Genomic DNA, 17,532 nt, shown 5'->3' with positions numbered 1-17,532 from the left:
CCAAAAAGTTGTGTTTCCAGTCTCTGGAACAGATCCATTCAGTCTTGTCAAACTTATGTTATTAGTTCTAAGCATAACTAATCCTGGATCTAGCCCATAATTTTAAAGTCAAAACATAAATATTACCACTGTAGAAATGCAGGAACAAGTAATACTTTATTATAGGCATACAATACTACTGACGAATTAGGGAGCATTTAAGTTAACATCAAAAGAATGGAATATAAAGACAAATACAAAAAAATACTTCTAGAACCAATTGTTGCCATTTTATTAAATGGCAAAAGACTAAGAGGCATCACTCTTTGCAGAGTGGCTAGTTTAAAAACAACTTAGAGTTGAGATTTCTTAGAGTTTACAGTCACTCCTGAAATGTTACTTACACCACATACTTTTTTTCCCCTAGAGAACTGGTAAGGCTGATCAAAAAAATATAAAATACAATATTACTGCTTGCTTACCTCCTTTGCACCTCCAGAATATGCCATTGTGGCCTTGGTACCATGAAGCTGAGAAATATCAAGTGGCATTTCCATGTTAGTGCTTGGTAAGAATGCATCCAGAAATATGACTTCAAACTGGCAGTAATTCATGAGCTTATGTTATATTAACACTGCTAGTGCCCCACCCCTTTTTACATTTAGGTAAAGAAATATGAGGATACAAGAGGCAGTATATGAGTCCAGAGCTACACCTTATGGGTTGGTCCCCTATTTCTTCCCGCCAAGGGCTTTCATTTCATATGTAAATCAGCCAAAGGTGCCTTCAGACTGGGCAGACAAATGGAAAGACAGGAAGGAACTGTTTGGCTCTTTCCTTTCTATCCATTCCACTCAAATTCTCTTATTCAGCTCATAAGAAAACAAGAGAAGACATGTAAGAGAGAGAACTGTCCAGGAAGAAGTGAAGCTATTTTGAAAAGACAAAGCTGTGGCGTAAGGATGTCTATCAAATTCAGATGAAGTCTATCTGATCAGGTCCCTTCAGGCTTGTTCAGGAGTTTCCAGATATTTTATTTTACTTTATTGTATTTTATTTATATCCCACACTATATCTAAGTACCTCAGAGCAAGCTGCATACAATAAAATCAATTCAAACCAATAAAATTAATTTTCAAAGACAAAAAGCACATTAAATCCTTTTAATTCTTATGATAGTTTACAATTAAAACAGATAAAAACCATAGAAAACAGATTTGGATGAACTTTATTAGGCTGGAATGAAATGTCAGCCATCTTGCCTAAGGTGCTAGAGGTTGCAGAGGCAGTGAATTGTGAATCGTCAGGTTAATGTTGAGACTTATGGGTTCTGCAGTGATTGAGGTTTTGCTTAGAAATAATGGTACAAACTGCATTTTTGGGGCTAAATGAGCCCACAACTTTTTATTAGGTACAGCTGTAGGGCTGGGCTCCAGTATGTCATCGTATCAAGGTGTCAGTCAACCCACCTGCTAACCAATCAACCAGTCCACCTGCTGGGAGTGCCACTGGAATGACAGAGTCAGGATTCCACATGGTCATAAGTCACTACATGTTTCCCCTGTCACCTAGCAGTGGGGCTAGGCTGGGCACCTCCATGGTAGTTCACACACACACACACGGCCAATTATTGGATACCAACTGGATTTGACAGGCATCTATGACTGATCCATGCTCAACTGCATACAAGTCCCATGCTAAAAACCACCCAAAGTTGTGACAAAATTAAATGTACAAAAATTCATATGTGCTACAAAGCTACAAAATCTTGTACAGGTATACAAAGTGAGGGAGGGTGTGGACAAAGCTCTGTGCTAACTATTGAGGGCAACTCAGAAGATTGACCTCAACCTGGGTGCAGACTAGATTTAAGCCTCTGCTTTGGCTTCTCCAGTCCCACTTGCAAGCCAAAAGGCAGGTTTGTGGTTTGGCAGGTTGATAGGTTTCTCCACCTTTTCCTAATGCCTGGGGAACCACACATGCTTCTATGAAGAAGAAGAATTCATCAGTGGAGAAAATAGCTCTTGCTCTGCCTCATCATGATCCACAAATGGCACTCTCTGGTATATCAGGGAATCCTTGTCAGCTGAAGAAAATCAGGTAGATCGTCCTTATAAAGCCAGGAATCATCTTGCAAATATGGGGTAGAGGGGATGGGAAGGAAACTCCCACCACAATCAAATCACCACACACTATATAAATATGCTCCCTTCCCTGCTGCCCAAAGTGATTGTTTGTGAGTAGAAAAAACATTTCAAGGACTAGCACTATATCCACCTTTTTTTAAAATTTCAAATGTTGGTTTATCACAACGTGGAGGGGGGGACCCTACATTTGATGTTGGGAACTGAGGATGAACAAGTTGGAACAAGGACAACATTGACTGGATTGTCAAAAGGCCAGTAAAAAAATATCTAGAATGTCAGAAAGCCCTGTCCAGTTTTCCTACATGGTATAATTATCACTATCTGCATATGTCATTAAATGTCATATGACATTTGTAAACACTGTGTTAGTTATTAAATATAAAATTTCATGATTAAGCATAAAGCCAGAGACACAAGCCATATAGCTTGTATTTAACCTGCAGACAGAAAGAATTCCATCTTGTGTCATCATAGCTCCAGAACAATGTAATGACAATGTAAAATATATTTCTATAAATATAGGATAATCATTCTTTTTCTACATTATACCTGTAAGCACACTTGCTGCCCTCAGCTTCAGTGAAAGATGCTGGCCATTCCCTTGTGCTGCTAGTCTAGTCCACTTCTGTGCACCAACTGTAAAGAGATATCATTTTGTCCTTCACCTCTGGCATCACAATCTCTGAAGGTGTATAAAGCAAAACTGTGCGTAGGGGAAAAGGGGTGCGTGGAGATCAGATAGAAAGGGACGATGGATGAAAGTAGTTTGGAAGAAAAAAACCAAATGTTTTATTCTACTATTGTATTGTAGTAACATTATTATTGCTATTATTATAGCAACCAGGAAAGTTGGCAGCAGCACCATAGCTGCCATGGAAGACATCAGAGAGCGCTGCCAAGTATTTGTATGAAGCCTTTCCACAACAGAAAGCAATACAAATTACTAGAACAAATAGCTGCCAAACAGCTACTTCTGGCAGGTAAAGATTACAAAACTTGGCCACAAAACATGTTTGTGAAATATCTTCTGTAGACAGTCTCACCTGGCCTCTTATGATGATATATTTTCAGTGTCAGAAAAATACATTTTTAAAGAAGCCATTGTAAACCACTTTTCCCAGAGTCAAGTTGTTAAGAATTTGTTTTAGCTATCTTGTAAGACTTTTTTTAAAATCCCAATCTCCCTTTTCCCCCCAGAACACATGTACAGAGGCTGGCATCCTGTTAGTGGCATACACAAGTGCAAGTCAACTTTATGCCCGCATATATCTTTTTTTTGGTATTCCATTCATCCCTACACATCAACCAAAAGCCTTTCACTGGATATCCTGTAGAACTGTTGCAGGCTCCCTCTCAGCCATCCCATGCCTAGTAGATAGCTATGGGGGTATTGGAGAAGCATCTGGCTACATCCCTGTAGCCAGTCACAAGATGATCACATCATCTGCTGGGACCTTCAGAGGACCCTAGCAGATCTCAGTGAATAATGAAAATGTTTTGTGTCTGGCTATGACAACATTGCCAGACATTTCAATATCCATTGCTTTCCACCATGCACAGAATAGACATAGGGCATCCATGGTGACCCCATGGCATACACGCCAGAGCCAGCAAATGGAGCCCTATCTATGGGCATGCAAGGGCCCGGTGAGAGAAGGGAGGGAGTGGAGGGAGTAGGTAGAGGAGGAGGAGGAGGGGGAGGAGGAGGAGGCACAGTGACGGTCCCATGCAGCCAGCAGCCCGCCTACCAGTGAGAGCTGGGAGGGAGGAGGGAGGGAGAGGAGGAGGAGGAAGTGTGCCTGGGGGGGGGGGTGCCTTCAAGTCATTCCTGGCGACCCTAAGGTGAAACTCTCATGGAGTTTTCTTGGCAAGTTTTGTCAGAGAAGGGTTTCCATTGCTATTCTCTGAGACTAAGTGAGACTTATGTGTGTGGTTCCTTCAAGTCGTTTCTGACTTATGGCAACTCTAAGGTGAAGCTATCATGGAGTTTTCTTGGCAGGTTTAGTCAGATGGGGGTTTGCTCACCCTAAGGCTGAGAGAATGTGCCTTGGGTTTGCCCTCCCAAAGTCCTGCCTCCAGAAGCCACATCCCTGGAAGCAGGGATGTAAAGAATATTCTCCAAAATTCGAAAATTAGTAGAAATATGCCTAATTCAACAATTTCGATAACATTTTAGAGAGAAGAAATTCTGAGCACTTCTCGATCAATGAGTAAGATTTTTTATTTTTAATAATTTCGAAATGAAGTGAAGAGACAAGACTGAGCTGACAATTTGACCTCCAGGATTTGGGTATTTTGCGTAAGAAAAGCTACCATTCATACTGGCTTTTACCAGGGGCTATTTCCTTTGTTAGGGTGATTCCCCCCATCTTTTCTCACTCACAGCTTTATTTGAAAAACAAAACAGAACTAAAGGAGGGAGCCTTCTCCTCTTTACATTATGCTCTGCCATTAAAATTCTCACAAAAGAGAAGAAGGAGGTGGGGCTGACAAAGGAAAGTTTGGCAGATGTTTAAAGAACATTCCTCTTCTGAAAAAACCAGAAGGCGCACACACACACACAAAAGGGAAAAAAAATCTCAACAAATAAACAAGAAATGCTAGAGTTGGGGGACCCTCAAGGACCATCCAGTCCACTTCTGCTATGAAGTAATACATAGGAATACATGGGATTCTAGAGGACATGTAGTCTGACCCCTGTTCCACATCAGGATGGCACTGGAAGATGGGACAAACCGAGGGTTTTCTTGGCATAAAGAGGAGTTTTGCCATGGGATGCCTCTGAGGCTGAGAGAGTGTGACCCTCACAAAAGAGAAGAAGGGGCAGGGTGGGGTGCAACGGCAGGAATTCTGCCATGATGGATAAAACCTAGCATTCGAAGGGATTCCAGTAGGTCATCCAACCCCTCCCCTTCTACCATGAAGGAATACCTAGGAGTTGGAGTTGAAGCTGAGAGCAAGTGACTTGCCCAAGGTCAGCCAGCGAATTTCTATGGTGAACTGGGAGGCTAGAGTCCTGATCCCAGCTCAGCCATGTAAATCCACAGGGTGACATTGGGTAAGTCACACTCTCTCACTCATGGATATTCTGCACTCTCCTTGCCAATTATTATTATTATTATTGCATGACCTTGGCATCACCATGGGAGAGGTGCAGAGTTGGAGCTGAATCTGAGAGCAAGTGACTTGCCCAAGGTCAGCCAGTGAATTTCTATTGTGAACTGGGAGGTGCTAGAGTCTGATCCCAGCTCAGCATGGGTAATAATTCCACAGGGTGACATATGAAGTAAGATCCCACGCTCTCACTCATGGATATTCTAAGTTTCTGCACTCTCCTTAGCCCTATATTATTATTAATTATTATTATTATTATATTAATTATTATTATTATTATTGCATGACCTTGGAGAGGTGCAGAGTGGATCCCATTCTATTCCTTTCATAGCAGAAGGGGGTTGAACCGGATGGTCCTTGAGGGTCCCTCACTCTACCATTTCTTGTGGGGCTTCAATCACAGTTTATTTGTTGAGGACTGGGCTTCCCCCCCCACTTTTGTGTGTGTGCCTCAGCTTTTTAAAGCATAGGATGTTCTTTAAACCTCTGCCAACCTTCCTTTTGACATGGTAATGAGTTTGAACTACCAAAGTAATTAGCGTAATTATTCGACTGTCTTTATTTGTCATTCGAGACAATCTGTGTATTTCGCTAGCTGCTGAAAGGGGGAGAAGAAATCACCCTTTGAAAGGGGGACTTGTGAAACGAATATTTTTAAAAGAAATTCTCATCAAGTTCTCAATGAACGCGAAGAAAAACATGGGTTTCTCAAATCACTACCTGGAAGTCACTCCCCAGATGTCCCATACTTTTGGAAGTCCTGCCACCAGAAGTCCCCACCAACACTGGGTGACACCCAGTGCAGGAACACCACTGAGTTTGGGCACTCGGTCTCTAAAAGGTTTGCCATCACTGCAATAGTGAGCTGTCATAATAATTAAAATTGTTAGTATTCAAATACTTATTTTTACTACATCATATATGGCGTTCTTTATTACTAAGTTACCTGGAAATGATAGGTTCCATTTTACTTTTCTTCAGTCTTGAGAAATGAACTGGGTGCTCCCAGGTGGAAAGGAGAAGGAAGAAAGAGGAAAGCACAGATAGGTGGGGACAGAGAGAGAGATGCTTAAGGCAGATACTTGCTGCAGTTTGGGGGTTTCTAGTAAATAGTTTCACATAATAAGTCCTGTATGGGGGAGAGCAATTTCCCCATGGGAAGTGGGAGCAAAGTTCCCTGCCCAACTATTTTAGACTTAGGAGAGGTAGTTTTTCCACAAAAGAAAACTTTGGTTGGCATTCTGTTACTAAAAGTGGGGGAGCTTCTCCTGGACTTAAAACAACCTGGTGTGGGAAGGTGATGTGTTAAAATAACTTGTTTAAAGTAAAACAATATTTTTGTTGTGGGGCATTATGGGGTTGCCTTTGTGCTATGGAAAGTAAGGCATGTTTTTTCAGGCTTACATTCCATATACTTGGAGCCATACTTAGTCACATTTGAAGAAAGCTATCAAAACTAGTAATAATTCAGGCCTTTCATTGTATGCCAGCATTCTTCATGGTACAATAATAAAACAGTTGAAAAACAAGTAACTCCTGTTTGGATATAAGTTAATACTGAATATAACCTTGCTGTTTGGATATAAGTGCATGTACACAATATTTCTTCCAAATGTATGCACTCAAGTGACTGGGAAGAAAGGAAAGCATACTGTAGGGCTGTACAGACCGGCATCAAAGGCTGGCATGAGGGTGGAGTGGGGGGTGGGGGGTGGCATCCACACGACACACCCCCTGACGTTTTTTGCTGCTCCTTTTTGTGCCACAGAAAAGCCAGTTTGGGGCTGTGACGTGCAGTTGCCACACCCCCAATCTAGTGAAGAAAGAGGCGGTTGCAGGCCACCCCTTAGGGGGCTGTCTGTTAAGCCCCTGTGTCTTTATGGAAATGTTGAACTGAGAGAAGGAGGAGATAATTCACAAAATGGCAAAGTGTTTCTGCAGGTCAAAAGAGGCTCCTTGCTGGTGAGCAATGTTGTTTTTAAGAGCTACCTAAGTAGTTTTGAACCTTACACAATGCAGCAGGCAGATGAATAATACCAGTTTAATTTATGTGGACAAGCTGGAATGGCACTTGGCAGACATTCCACATCCCATTCCCTTTGGCAGTTGATGTGCTTGCTGAAATAGACAAGAATCTCATTCATAGTGCTGGGTAAGGACCCATTGTATTCTATAAGAGCTTGTTTCCAGACATGTGTATCAATTGAGCTCAATAAAGTGGCAAAAAGTAAGAAAAGAGGAAGAATCAGTAAAGGAGGTCTTGAGTAATTCAACATGGAAGTTGATGTCTGGCACTCATGAAGGTTTCTCATTCATAGGGTTAAAGTGAACTGGATGACAAAGAACAATAAAAAGCGTTCATAGAATTTCAAGGGTATAAACAATGCTATGTCTATTACAGAGGTGGGACTTGTGCAGCCTCCAGATGTCATTGGAGTGCATCTTGCATTAATCCTCACCATTAGCTATGCTAGTTAAGGCTGCGGGAAATTGTAGTTCAACATCTGGCAGGGTGCACTATTCCCACTATTCCTACCCCACATTTACCCAGTCACAAGTAAGGGGCTGAACAGACCACCCCTAATAAGCAGCTCTGTGCCACTCCTGGAAATGTTGGGTTGGGGACACAGCAACCACATGCCATGCTCCCAACCCAGAAGTTCCATGGTGCAAAAAGAAGCTGCAAAAAGCAGCTCCTTTTTGCACCATGGAAAAGGTGCACTAGCCTCCACCACCGTGGCTCTTCCGTGGCTATTTGACCCATTGCATGTAAACGCTGCACCAAAGATGTGGCGTGACACCTCCCACCTTGCATCATGCCAGCATGGGGTGGAATTGAGGCACATGGTGCCACGTCCTCACTCTGCCCCCATGGTGGCCTTTGTCACCAGACTGTTTAGGCCCTCATCTCATTCTTTTCAACTCAGTTTTCATCCTGATTAGAGGACACAGAATTGCATCATAAGTATAATTCTGATTCATATAATTTTCACATGTGTTCATCTCTAAGTCTGTCCCATCCCACATCTGTAGTCATCTTCAAAAATTTGAGTTTTTAGTCCACATGAGAAATGTAATTATGTATAAAATTTCAAAGTGTGTTTCTTTTTCAATATGTTTTTTTTTTCAAATGGAAACTGTGTCAGGATATTAAGGAAGTAGAAAAAACTTGTTGGAAAACTTAGGCCCAAGGAAAGAAGGGCCAAAAGCACTGTGCTGCCACCAATACTGTACTAGGATGTGCAGCATCCGCACACTCTGGAACCCTAGCACATGATGGCAGCGGCATCATGGCGGCCTCCCATCTATACGGGGGCTGCCATGATGCCACCGCCGCTGTACAGTGACCAAATGTCACTGGCAGGAAGTGGTATCATGGCAGTGCCCCATCCTGCTTCCGGCATCACAAAAAAGAAGCCAGTCTAAGCAGCTCTTTTTTTGCAGTGCATCTGTGCTGCAGCACAGAGCTTCCCGTCTGTACTGTCCCTTAGTTCTTCAATGGACAATTCAAGTCAATTTATATTGGAATCCACCAAGATGGAACTCCTCAAGAATCACTATTCACTGAGACATAATTTTATCCATATGTAATGATACTGTATGTATGCTATAGAAACCAACCAATAAATAAATAAATAAGGAGGAGCAAAGTATATCCCCTCAGTGCTCTTGACCTGTCCAACCTCCCTAAATGGTCCTCTGACTGACCTTTAAAACATGAAGCATCCAGAAGTGGCAATTTACTTTTTAAATCATCTGCAGCCTTTAACTTTCACTGGACAACATTTTTTAAAACATGTTTTTAAAATTTTCTGAGGGTCTAATTCAGGGAGCAGTTTTCATGATGTGAGAATGATGAGAATATGGAACCCAAACATACTAGATTTAACTGAAACTGCTTACTTCCAACAGCTGAATGAGTGAGTGGCATACCGTATATATTTTACTATAAGCCGAGAAATTTATGCCCCAAAATTGACCTTAAAATCTGAGGTCGACTTATATACGGGTCAATACACTAGTACTGCTTAGAAAGGTCCTACAACAAGCAAGCCTGATGCATGCATTTGTGTGTGTGTGTGTGTGTGTGTGTCTGTGTCTGTGTCTGTGTCTGTGTGAAAGAGGTACCCAATCTGATTTGCAAGGCTTCTCTTCTCATGAAAAAACATCCCCATTTAACACCACTTGCTTCCCTCCCCAGTCCGATTTGCAAGCCTTTTCTTCTCAAGGGAAAAAACTCCCCGTTTAACACCACTTGCTTCTCTCCCCAGTCCGATTTGCAAGGCTTCTCTTCCCATGGAATAAACTCCCCATTTAACAGCACTTGCTTCCCTTCTTGATCTGATGTTGAAATCTCTCCCCCAGCACCTGGGAATCTGTGTTAGCTGGCTAGAAGAGGTCCAGAGAAGGAGAAGGAGGGGCGGAAGTGGCATTTCTCCCTTTCCATCCTTTGTTATAGCCCCTAGGTTTTACCCTCAACTTATCCACAGGTCATATCAAAAACTATGATTTTGACCCTGAAACCTTCCCTTGACTTATACATAAGGTCAACTTGTACACGAATATATATGGTACTTCTACCAGTAACTAAGGAGATTATTGCACACCTTTCATCACCCGATCTGGGCACGGGCTGGGTACTTGCTTAAATGGGTGAAAACAGATCTTACTGCACACTTCAGTGCCCAACTCAGCCACATTGCGTTCCCGATCCAGACTCCTGGAGTACTTTTCGAAGAACAGGACATTATTGTTCATTTGAAAAGTACACCAGGAGTTTGGATTGGGTACACAATGCAGCTAAGTTGGGCACTGAGGCAGGTGATAAGATCCATTTTCACCTGTTTAAGCCTGTGCTGAGCCCATGCCTGGATTGGGTGAAAAATGACGTGTGATAATCTCCTAAATAGCCTTCTAAAATGTAGAAAAAAACACACTAAAACTAGGAAACCACTGTGATGGTGTCATGGAGAAGGAATAAAGTCACCTGTGACCCAAGGAGAGGCAGATTTGGATTCAATGTGTCTGATTTCAAAACTGACAAGTAATCATGTATTTCAACCTGCAGAGTAGATTCATAATTAAATATTGCAACTGTAAGCACACATGAACAAGAAAAGCAGAACTCAATGTAGGGTGTGACATAACAGTTCTTGTTTATTCATTATTATTTTTTCAGTTGAATGTCAGCTAATTAACATTTCAGATAATTATATACAAACTAACAAACAAGAAACAAATATTTAAGATAGAACATAGATGAGTAGATTGTTATAGACAGACAGTTATTACCATTATTATTATTTTTTTACAACAGCAATGAAAAGCATTAGGTAAAAGCTTTATTCTGAGATTTTAAAGAACACATAAAAATAATTGAGCCATCCAGCCATGATTAAAACTATGTATTTATAACTGTGTGTGGTACCTACTATATTTAAAATTTCACAGTTATCAAGAATGGCATTTTAATGTGAACAATACTAAAGAAAAAGAGAAATAATATTTCAAAAGGACTTCAAGAAGGAATACTTTGACTAAAATGCAGCTGATTTCATTGAATGTCATGGTCAGAATCCTGTTGGTTAGTCCCAGTAGATAAAGTGAATCAATTGTTGACTGGTGAGTCAACACATAAGTCCCATTGGTCCGGTGGGTATCCTCTAATGAGGATGGACAATAGGATATCTATTATCCATATCTATTTAAATAAAATCATCTGGAGTTAAGAACTGGTAACCATACATCTGTATTGGTAAATGACAGACAAGCATTGGGATAAACAGGAATCTAATACATAGGAATCAATAGAGTAGGATATATGCCATTATCCAAACTTTCATGGCCTTTAGTGCATAGGGAGACCACACTCCACCAACAGCAAAATTGCACATTAGAACTGCTGGGGTTCCAATCAATATGGATAATCAGATCTGAAGTAAATTTTAGTAGCAAAGTTCAAACAACTTCACTGCTTTTATGCCGTCCTTTTGGTCAGTTATTAGACCTCTCCTTGTTCCTTCCCCATCCCCATAATGTGTGTGTGTGTGTGTGTGTGTGTGTGTGTGTGTGTGTGTGAAAAACAGAGCTATTCATGACACTATTTGAGAACCCTGAACCTGTTTTTTCCGTTCTACGGTCTTGTGCAAAATCTGAAAGATGGTATTGGCATTATTCTGGACGTTGTAATTTGTTAGATTCAGTAGCTTGTTGAAATCCTCCTCCTGAAGTGAAACCTGTCTTGTGGAATATGGAGAAAAAGCACTGGAAACATCAACATTGCCCAGTGACATTTCAGCAGTACTACGTTCCACACCTGCAGAAGAAGAAGTAGAAGAAGACATATGGTCAGGGATGATGGCAGCAGGAGTCCAGCACATAAGGTAGGTACTACGGTTGCACAGAATGGCATATTGGGAAAGGCAACAGTGCTACCTCAATCTAAATTTTATTTCTCTCTCTCTCTCTCTCTCTCTCTCTCTCTCTCTGTGTGTGTGTGTGTGTGAGAGAGAGAGAGAGAGAGAGAGAGAGAGAACCATCATGTTTCTTGTCTTGCATCCAGACTGACTGAGAAGTCCTAGATTTTGTTCCTACTCTTTCTGATGTTATACTGAGTTAATAAACTGACCTGAAAAACCAATATAAAAGGTCACTGATCATACTAGGAGCTGACAGAAAATATATTGAGATTTTTAAAAATGTATGGTTCTCCAAAATAAATTTGGAAAGAACAGAAACAAAATCTGGGACTTTCTGGACCTTCTGGTCTGCATGCCCCCTGAGTGAGAAGGAATGATCCTATCATTTCACTTTGATCTGGGAACAGCACCTTAGCTAAGCTTATTATCTTAATTTCCAAAAAGGAAAATATATTCTTTCTGTCTGGATGGCAAGCTGTGAAGAACTGTGGTTGGCACTTAATGCTTGATGACACCACCAGGGGCTATCTGCTTTTCCTAGGTTTTGGCCTGGAAATCTTAGACTATCGGATGATTCTTAACTGACAGTACTACCATTGACCCATAAAATTTGGTGGATGATCCTGGGATAGTCACTATCTTTCATCTTGACATACTTTGTGGAGTTGTTCTAAGGATAAAGTGAATAGGAGAAGAAAATAGTATGCTATTCTGAACTCTCTGGAGAAAAGATCGTATATTGATGTAACTAATAAATAACAGAACTAATATTGTAATTGTAAGCATTCTTACTGGGAAATAGGGTCCACTATACTTCATCAGATTTGTTACCAGATGGACTTACTTAACACAAATGTTCAAGGCCCTAACAAAAATATATTCACTTAGAAGCTAATTCCACTGAAATTAATAGGATTTCTATCCAAATAAAGGCATATAAAATCAGGGAGCATTTAGATGTATTCAGGTTCAAGTACCTGCAAGAAATATATTCATTTCTGTTTTATAACAACTGCCATTAACTCACCAGGTGCAAGATATCTCTGGAAGGTATCATTTACTAGTGGGAAATAAATCACTGTGGGAGCATCTGCATTGTCTGTATCTTCAAACACATAGCACTCATTTAGGTTTTTCATTTCTTCATCATTCAGTATAGTTTTTGGGAATGGGATTCCTTGCTCTGAAAAGTATGTGGAGGCTCGTTCCAGAGGCTAGGGGTTGCAAATAGAAACAATGTTATGTGGTGCAAAGGAAGGAAGAAAGGAAGGAAGGAAGTTTCAAATCCAGTAATGCATTATTACTTCAAACGTTTATTCATATTCAGAGACAAAGTAGAATGCTAATCATGGGACCGGAAATTATAAAACAAGGCCTCATCATCCTGCTGTTTTATTTATGTTTACTCTGATTTGTCACCACCAGAGCTAAGTGTAAAGTTGACCTAACCAGGGACGTAGCCAGGATTTTAGGAAGGGGGGGTGCAGATTAAGTGCCATCATTATAACGGGGCTTGGGTGCAGCAGTGCAACAGCACGCAACATTCATTTTTCTAATGGAAGGGGGGGTCCGGACTCCATGGACCCCCCCCTTGGCTATGTCCCTGACCTAACTGAAATTCAGCAACATTTCTAAACTTGACTTGATTAAAATGAATTTCATCCAATTCAAGTCCCAACAAATGAGACCTTAAGGAGGATGCATATTCATATAGTTAACTCTCCTACAATATAATTTGCTTAAAGACATGTGCTTCAACAATCAGACTTGCAAATTAAGCTCATGTTTATCTTCCACTGACCAATCATAAAATGAGGAATCCTAAATGTGAAATAGATAAGTATGGACAATTGTATGATATGAAAAACCGATCTCTTTCACCACTTGAGGCAGCATCTCTTCTAAACATATTTCTTACATGTAAATGTAAGAAAAAAAACAGAGCTTAAATTAATTAAATTATTTTCAGACAACTTTTTTGAGTATCAGCTTGCTATACTGCATCCTATTTTCAACTTCTTGCACTTTAATCCCTCATAGTCATGTTCTATTTTAATCCCACCAAGTCAGGTTCTGTTGCAAAGCACACACAAAAGTAGACTTGTTTTGCCATACGTACACTTATAGACAATCACTGGTCTCCTAGATTGGCTACTTAGTCAAGGAGACATAACTAAGTAACATCTGGTGGCCCAACACCCCACCAGTCCACCTTAAAAGCCAGACTCCAGATCCACTGCCTGCCAGCAAGTGAGGCTGCAACAAGGAACTGTGATAGGGCTCCTGATTCTAATGGTGATAGGCTCACTTGCACGGACACCACTAGGAGGGATTCAGACTGCATCAGGTGACACTTTAAAGCGGTGTGACACCACTGCTCCCCAAACATCTACCTTTTAGCAGAAAACACGGAATAGATGGTGTGGTGGGGCAAGGCTCAGAGGGAGGAGAAAGAGGGGCCCTGGGTTTTTTTCTTTTTAAATTAAAATTTAATTTTTAAATGAATTTTTTAAAAAAAATAATTCTTTAATTTTTTCTTTTAAAAAAACCACATCTTACTAAATTTTCACTTTAACCACACATGTAAATACATTTAGGCTGTGTCTATGATATTGTAATTTAAATGTATAATTTTAATTTTTCTGGTCATATATGTCACAACTATGGGCATTACATGCAGTGATATACGAGAATTATGATTTATGAATAACATTAGTACAAAACACATCAATAAGGATTCTTTATGATGTAGCAGAGGAGGAAGTCAATGTGGGGAATGATACCATGGGTTACAGCACTAAGTGATGCCAATCCTAGAGATGCCACTGACTCGCTGTCAGGAGAGAGGTGGAAACATCCTCCTCCTTGGGCCCCAATTTCCAAATTGGGTGGTTGGCTCTTAAGGTGAACTGACTATGGGGAACATGATTACATAGGATTTGTGGGGTTGTGATTACATAGGATTTGTGAATCTGAAGCAGTTACAGATCCATATTCTCAGGCCCAAACCACATGGGCCAAAAGAAGCAATCTCTGGCCACTTTAGGGCATGACATTTAGATGAAGAACACCCCCAAAGCAGCTGGAAGCCACTCCAACACCACCACCCGCTCCAACAGACTGGATCATAAAGGAATCAGTTCAAACAAACTCCTGACAGTGTCAGCTTGGGACCACAGGTGGCAGCTTGCTTAGGGAGTAGGCCATGCAGCTGCTGCAGTTCCAGCCCAAAAGTAAGAAAGGAAAGCCAAGTATAAAAAGGCCGGTTCTTCCTGGCTGGATGCTTTACCCCTAAGTTATAAATCCATAACTGCAGCACTGAGTACCAGCCACAGTTTCCAAGTTTCAGCAACGTGCCATGTATAGTATTTTCTTTATATATAAAAACTTACCTAGACAAGTTTTGCACAAAGTTCTCATTTCAATTACCCTTCAAAAACAAAACTGAAACTAAAAATAAACTCTTCTAACCTTGGCTTGTGATCCTCCAGTATAATTGAAGTGCAGAATGATGTCCACTTTTCTTTCTGGTCTCAGAAGTGGCGGGCAGCTAGTATCAAAGAAAAAAGCAGTGTCTACTAGTTCCAGGTGGTCTGTAGGATCTCTCAGTTCATTGGGAGACTCATCCAATATAGTGTCTATATATATATATTTAAAAAATCTTAGTTAAAAAAAGGAAACACAGTAGCAGGATATTCACAAGATCCAGAAATAGCACCTTTCACCTTTTGACTAGAACAATTTGTGTTTGTTCTTGGGTGTATGTGTTTTTTTAATGTTCATGCCTGAAAATCTGATTCCAGTATTTGAGAGCCATCAACTTAAAAGTCAGCTACCACAAAAGCCTAACTGTAAGCCAACAATGATTCTGGACACAGCTGATGAAGGACAAGACATTCTGCTTGAACATCCGTTAGTCCTACCCCTGATCTTCTGCACAGTCTTTATCTTGCATTTTTCCAGGATAGAGAATCACACTACAACTTGTTCATGAATGGGTTCTATAGAAAAGTGGCAGTGTTGAGGTTGGAGGCAGTTAGCTGATGTATGGTGGACCTACAAACAGTTTACCCTTTCTATCCTTGGCTTTCTTTTCTTGCTTTTTTCCAGACACAATTTAATCATGGCTTCAGCTGGTGGCATTTAGACTGATGGCATACTTACTGTGTAGGTCTTGTTTTAAAACACACACACAAACAACCTTGCTAATCTACACCAGTATTTGGGAAACTACAGTTACTGTCCACAGGCTGCTTAGAATGAGTTGACAGTTACATTGGAGGGTAGAAGAGCTGGACAACTTGGGAAAACCAGTGTATTCAACATAGCACAGCATAGATGCACAGGAATAGAAATACTTCTCCCAGTTTGGCCACTAAAGGGCTTTCAGTTGTTTTAGGCTTGGAGCTGGCTTCAGCTCTGCACAAAGGAGTAGTAGCGGTTGCCACTATATGCCCCAGTGTTCCAGAAGAGATTTTTGCAGGTGATGGGAGCAAATGCAGGATATATTCTTCAATTTCATTAATTTCATAAATCTGAAAATTTATTTTGTTGGATTGTGATCCCTAGGCCTCATTCTCACTACATTTTAAACCATTTTGCAAACCAGCTTAAAGTGGTTTAAATGACCCTTGTTCACACTTGAGCCGAATCACTGTAGCAGATTGGAGGGGGGGGCATGCACTAGACCCATTTTACGTGATTCTTTTTGACACCCACTTTTTTCCATGTCTTTTGCAATAAATCGATTTAGTGCAAATGTGAATGGGATGTGGATTAGATGATCGTCCACTGAGGAGGGTCCCTTTGGATTCGAATCACTGATCAATGTCAACGAGAAGTGGGTTATTTTATTACAAGAAAATGTGATTGGGGCAAACGCAGTGTGAACCACGCTCTGCTGTCGAATCGATTGTACATGGGAATGAGGCCCTAGACAGTTCGCATGACCACTGCACAGGGATTCTAGGAGCTATAGTCCAAAAAAGCAACTTTTCTGAGCTCTGTCATGTGAGGGCTAGACCGATGCACATACACACACCATTTATGCAGTGTTACTGTTTAACAAATTGTTACCAAGATCCTGAATCACAGGCTATAGTAACTTTACAATGACAGAGATGTGCAGCTGATTTGTATGTGACTAAACTAGTGAATTATGACAATACAAGGCAGAGCACCACACAAGATGTCCTGCTGCATAATAGGAGTTTCCATTGTACAATGGAGCATGTGCATTAGGACACATTGCATATTTGGACATGATGCATATCAGGAGACTCAGCACAATGTATATTGGGACTGTTGCGCAATGGCCACAATGCCAGTTATGCTTACACAATGGTCCCAGTGGCATAGCTATGCCTCCTTTCCCCTCCTGAGAACAAAGACATGGTAGAACAGCAGAATTCAACATTACAGAATTATAAATCAGTTTATGGTTTACAATGACAACACTTCCCTACAAGATGCCAGCCTGGGAAAAACATATTAAGTCTATGCTACGACAAGAGTTGATTTCCAAATCATATTAAATAATCCTATTACTATACCTTTCCATTTAGAAAACTGCTGATTCTGCATATACTCATTATGCATTTGGAAACCTCTTAAGAAATTGTGGTACTTTGACACTGCTGGACGATCTGTTAAAATATCCCTCAAAGCATTAGAAAGACCTCCTGCAGGTGTGAACATGCGAGTTGGTATTTCATGGGGCTGCTCTGGTAAATCAGGCACTTCCTCTGGAGAATGACAAAAAGAAATGAACATTTCCCATGAATTGTGGTAATAGTCAGTTAGATGTACTGAACAGTAAACTAAAGGGGAGAGTCAAACACTGATTTAAAAAACAGTGGCAACTTTTCAGTGGA

General features: G+C 40.7%; 1 protein-coding gene across 1 annotated transcript in view; it reads right to left on the bottom strand.

Moving 5' to 3' along the window:
* Window positions 1-11,332: 11,332 nt before the first annotated feature.
* Window positions 11,333-17,532, bottom strand: part of LOC121926758 (cytosolic phospholipase A2 epsilon-like) — a 53,246-nt gene continuing 47,046 nt past the window's right edge. Inside the window, exons 17-20 of the mRNA XM_042460015.1 lie at window positions 17,212-17,403; window positions 15,131-15,297; window positions 12,687-12,873; window positions 11,333-11,556 (exon numbers count right to left, since the gene is read on the bottom strand). Coding sequence (XP_042315949.1) covers window positions 11,333-11,556; window positions 12,687-12,873; window positions 15,131-15,297; window positions 17,212-17,403 — 770 coding nt within the window. The remainder of the gene's footprint in view (window positions 11,557-12,686; window positions 12,874-15,130; window positions 15,298-17,211; window positions 17,404-17,532) is intronic.

This window comes from Sceloporus undulatus, chromosome 1 (assembly GCF_019175285.1).
Source record: "Sceloporus undulatus isolate JIND9_A2432 ecotype Alabama chromosome 1, SceUnd_v1.1, whole genome shotgun sequence".
Lineage (NCBI taxonomy): Eukaryota > Metazoa > Chordata > Lepidosauria > Squamata > Phrynosomatidae > Sceloporus > Sceloporus undulatus.
This window is presented reverse-complemented; position numbering and strand designations above follow the sequence as displayed.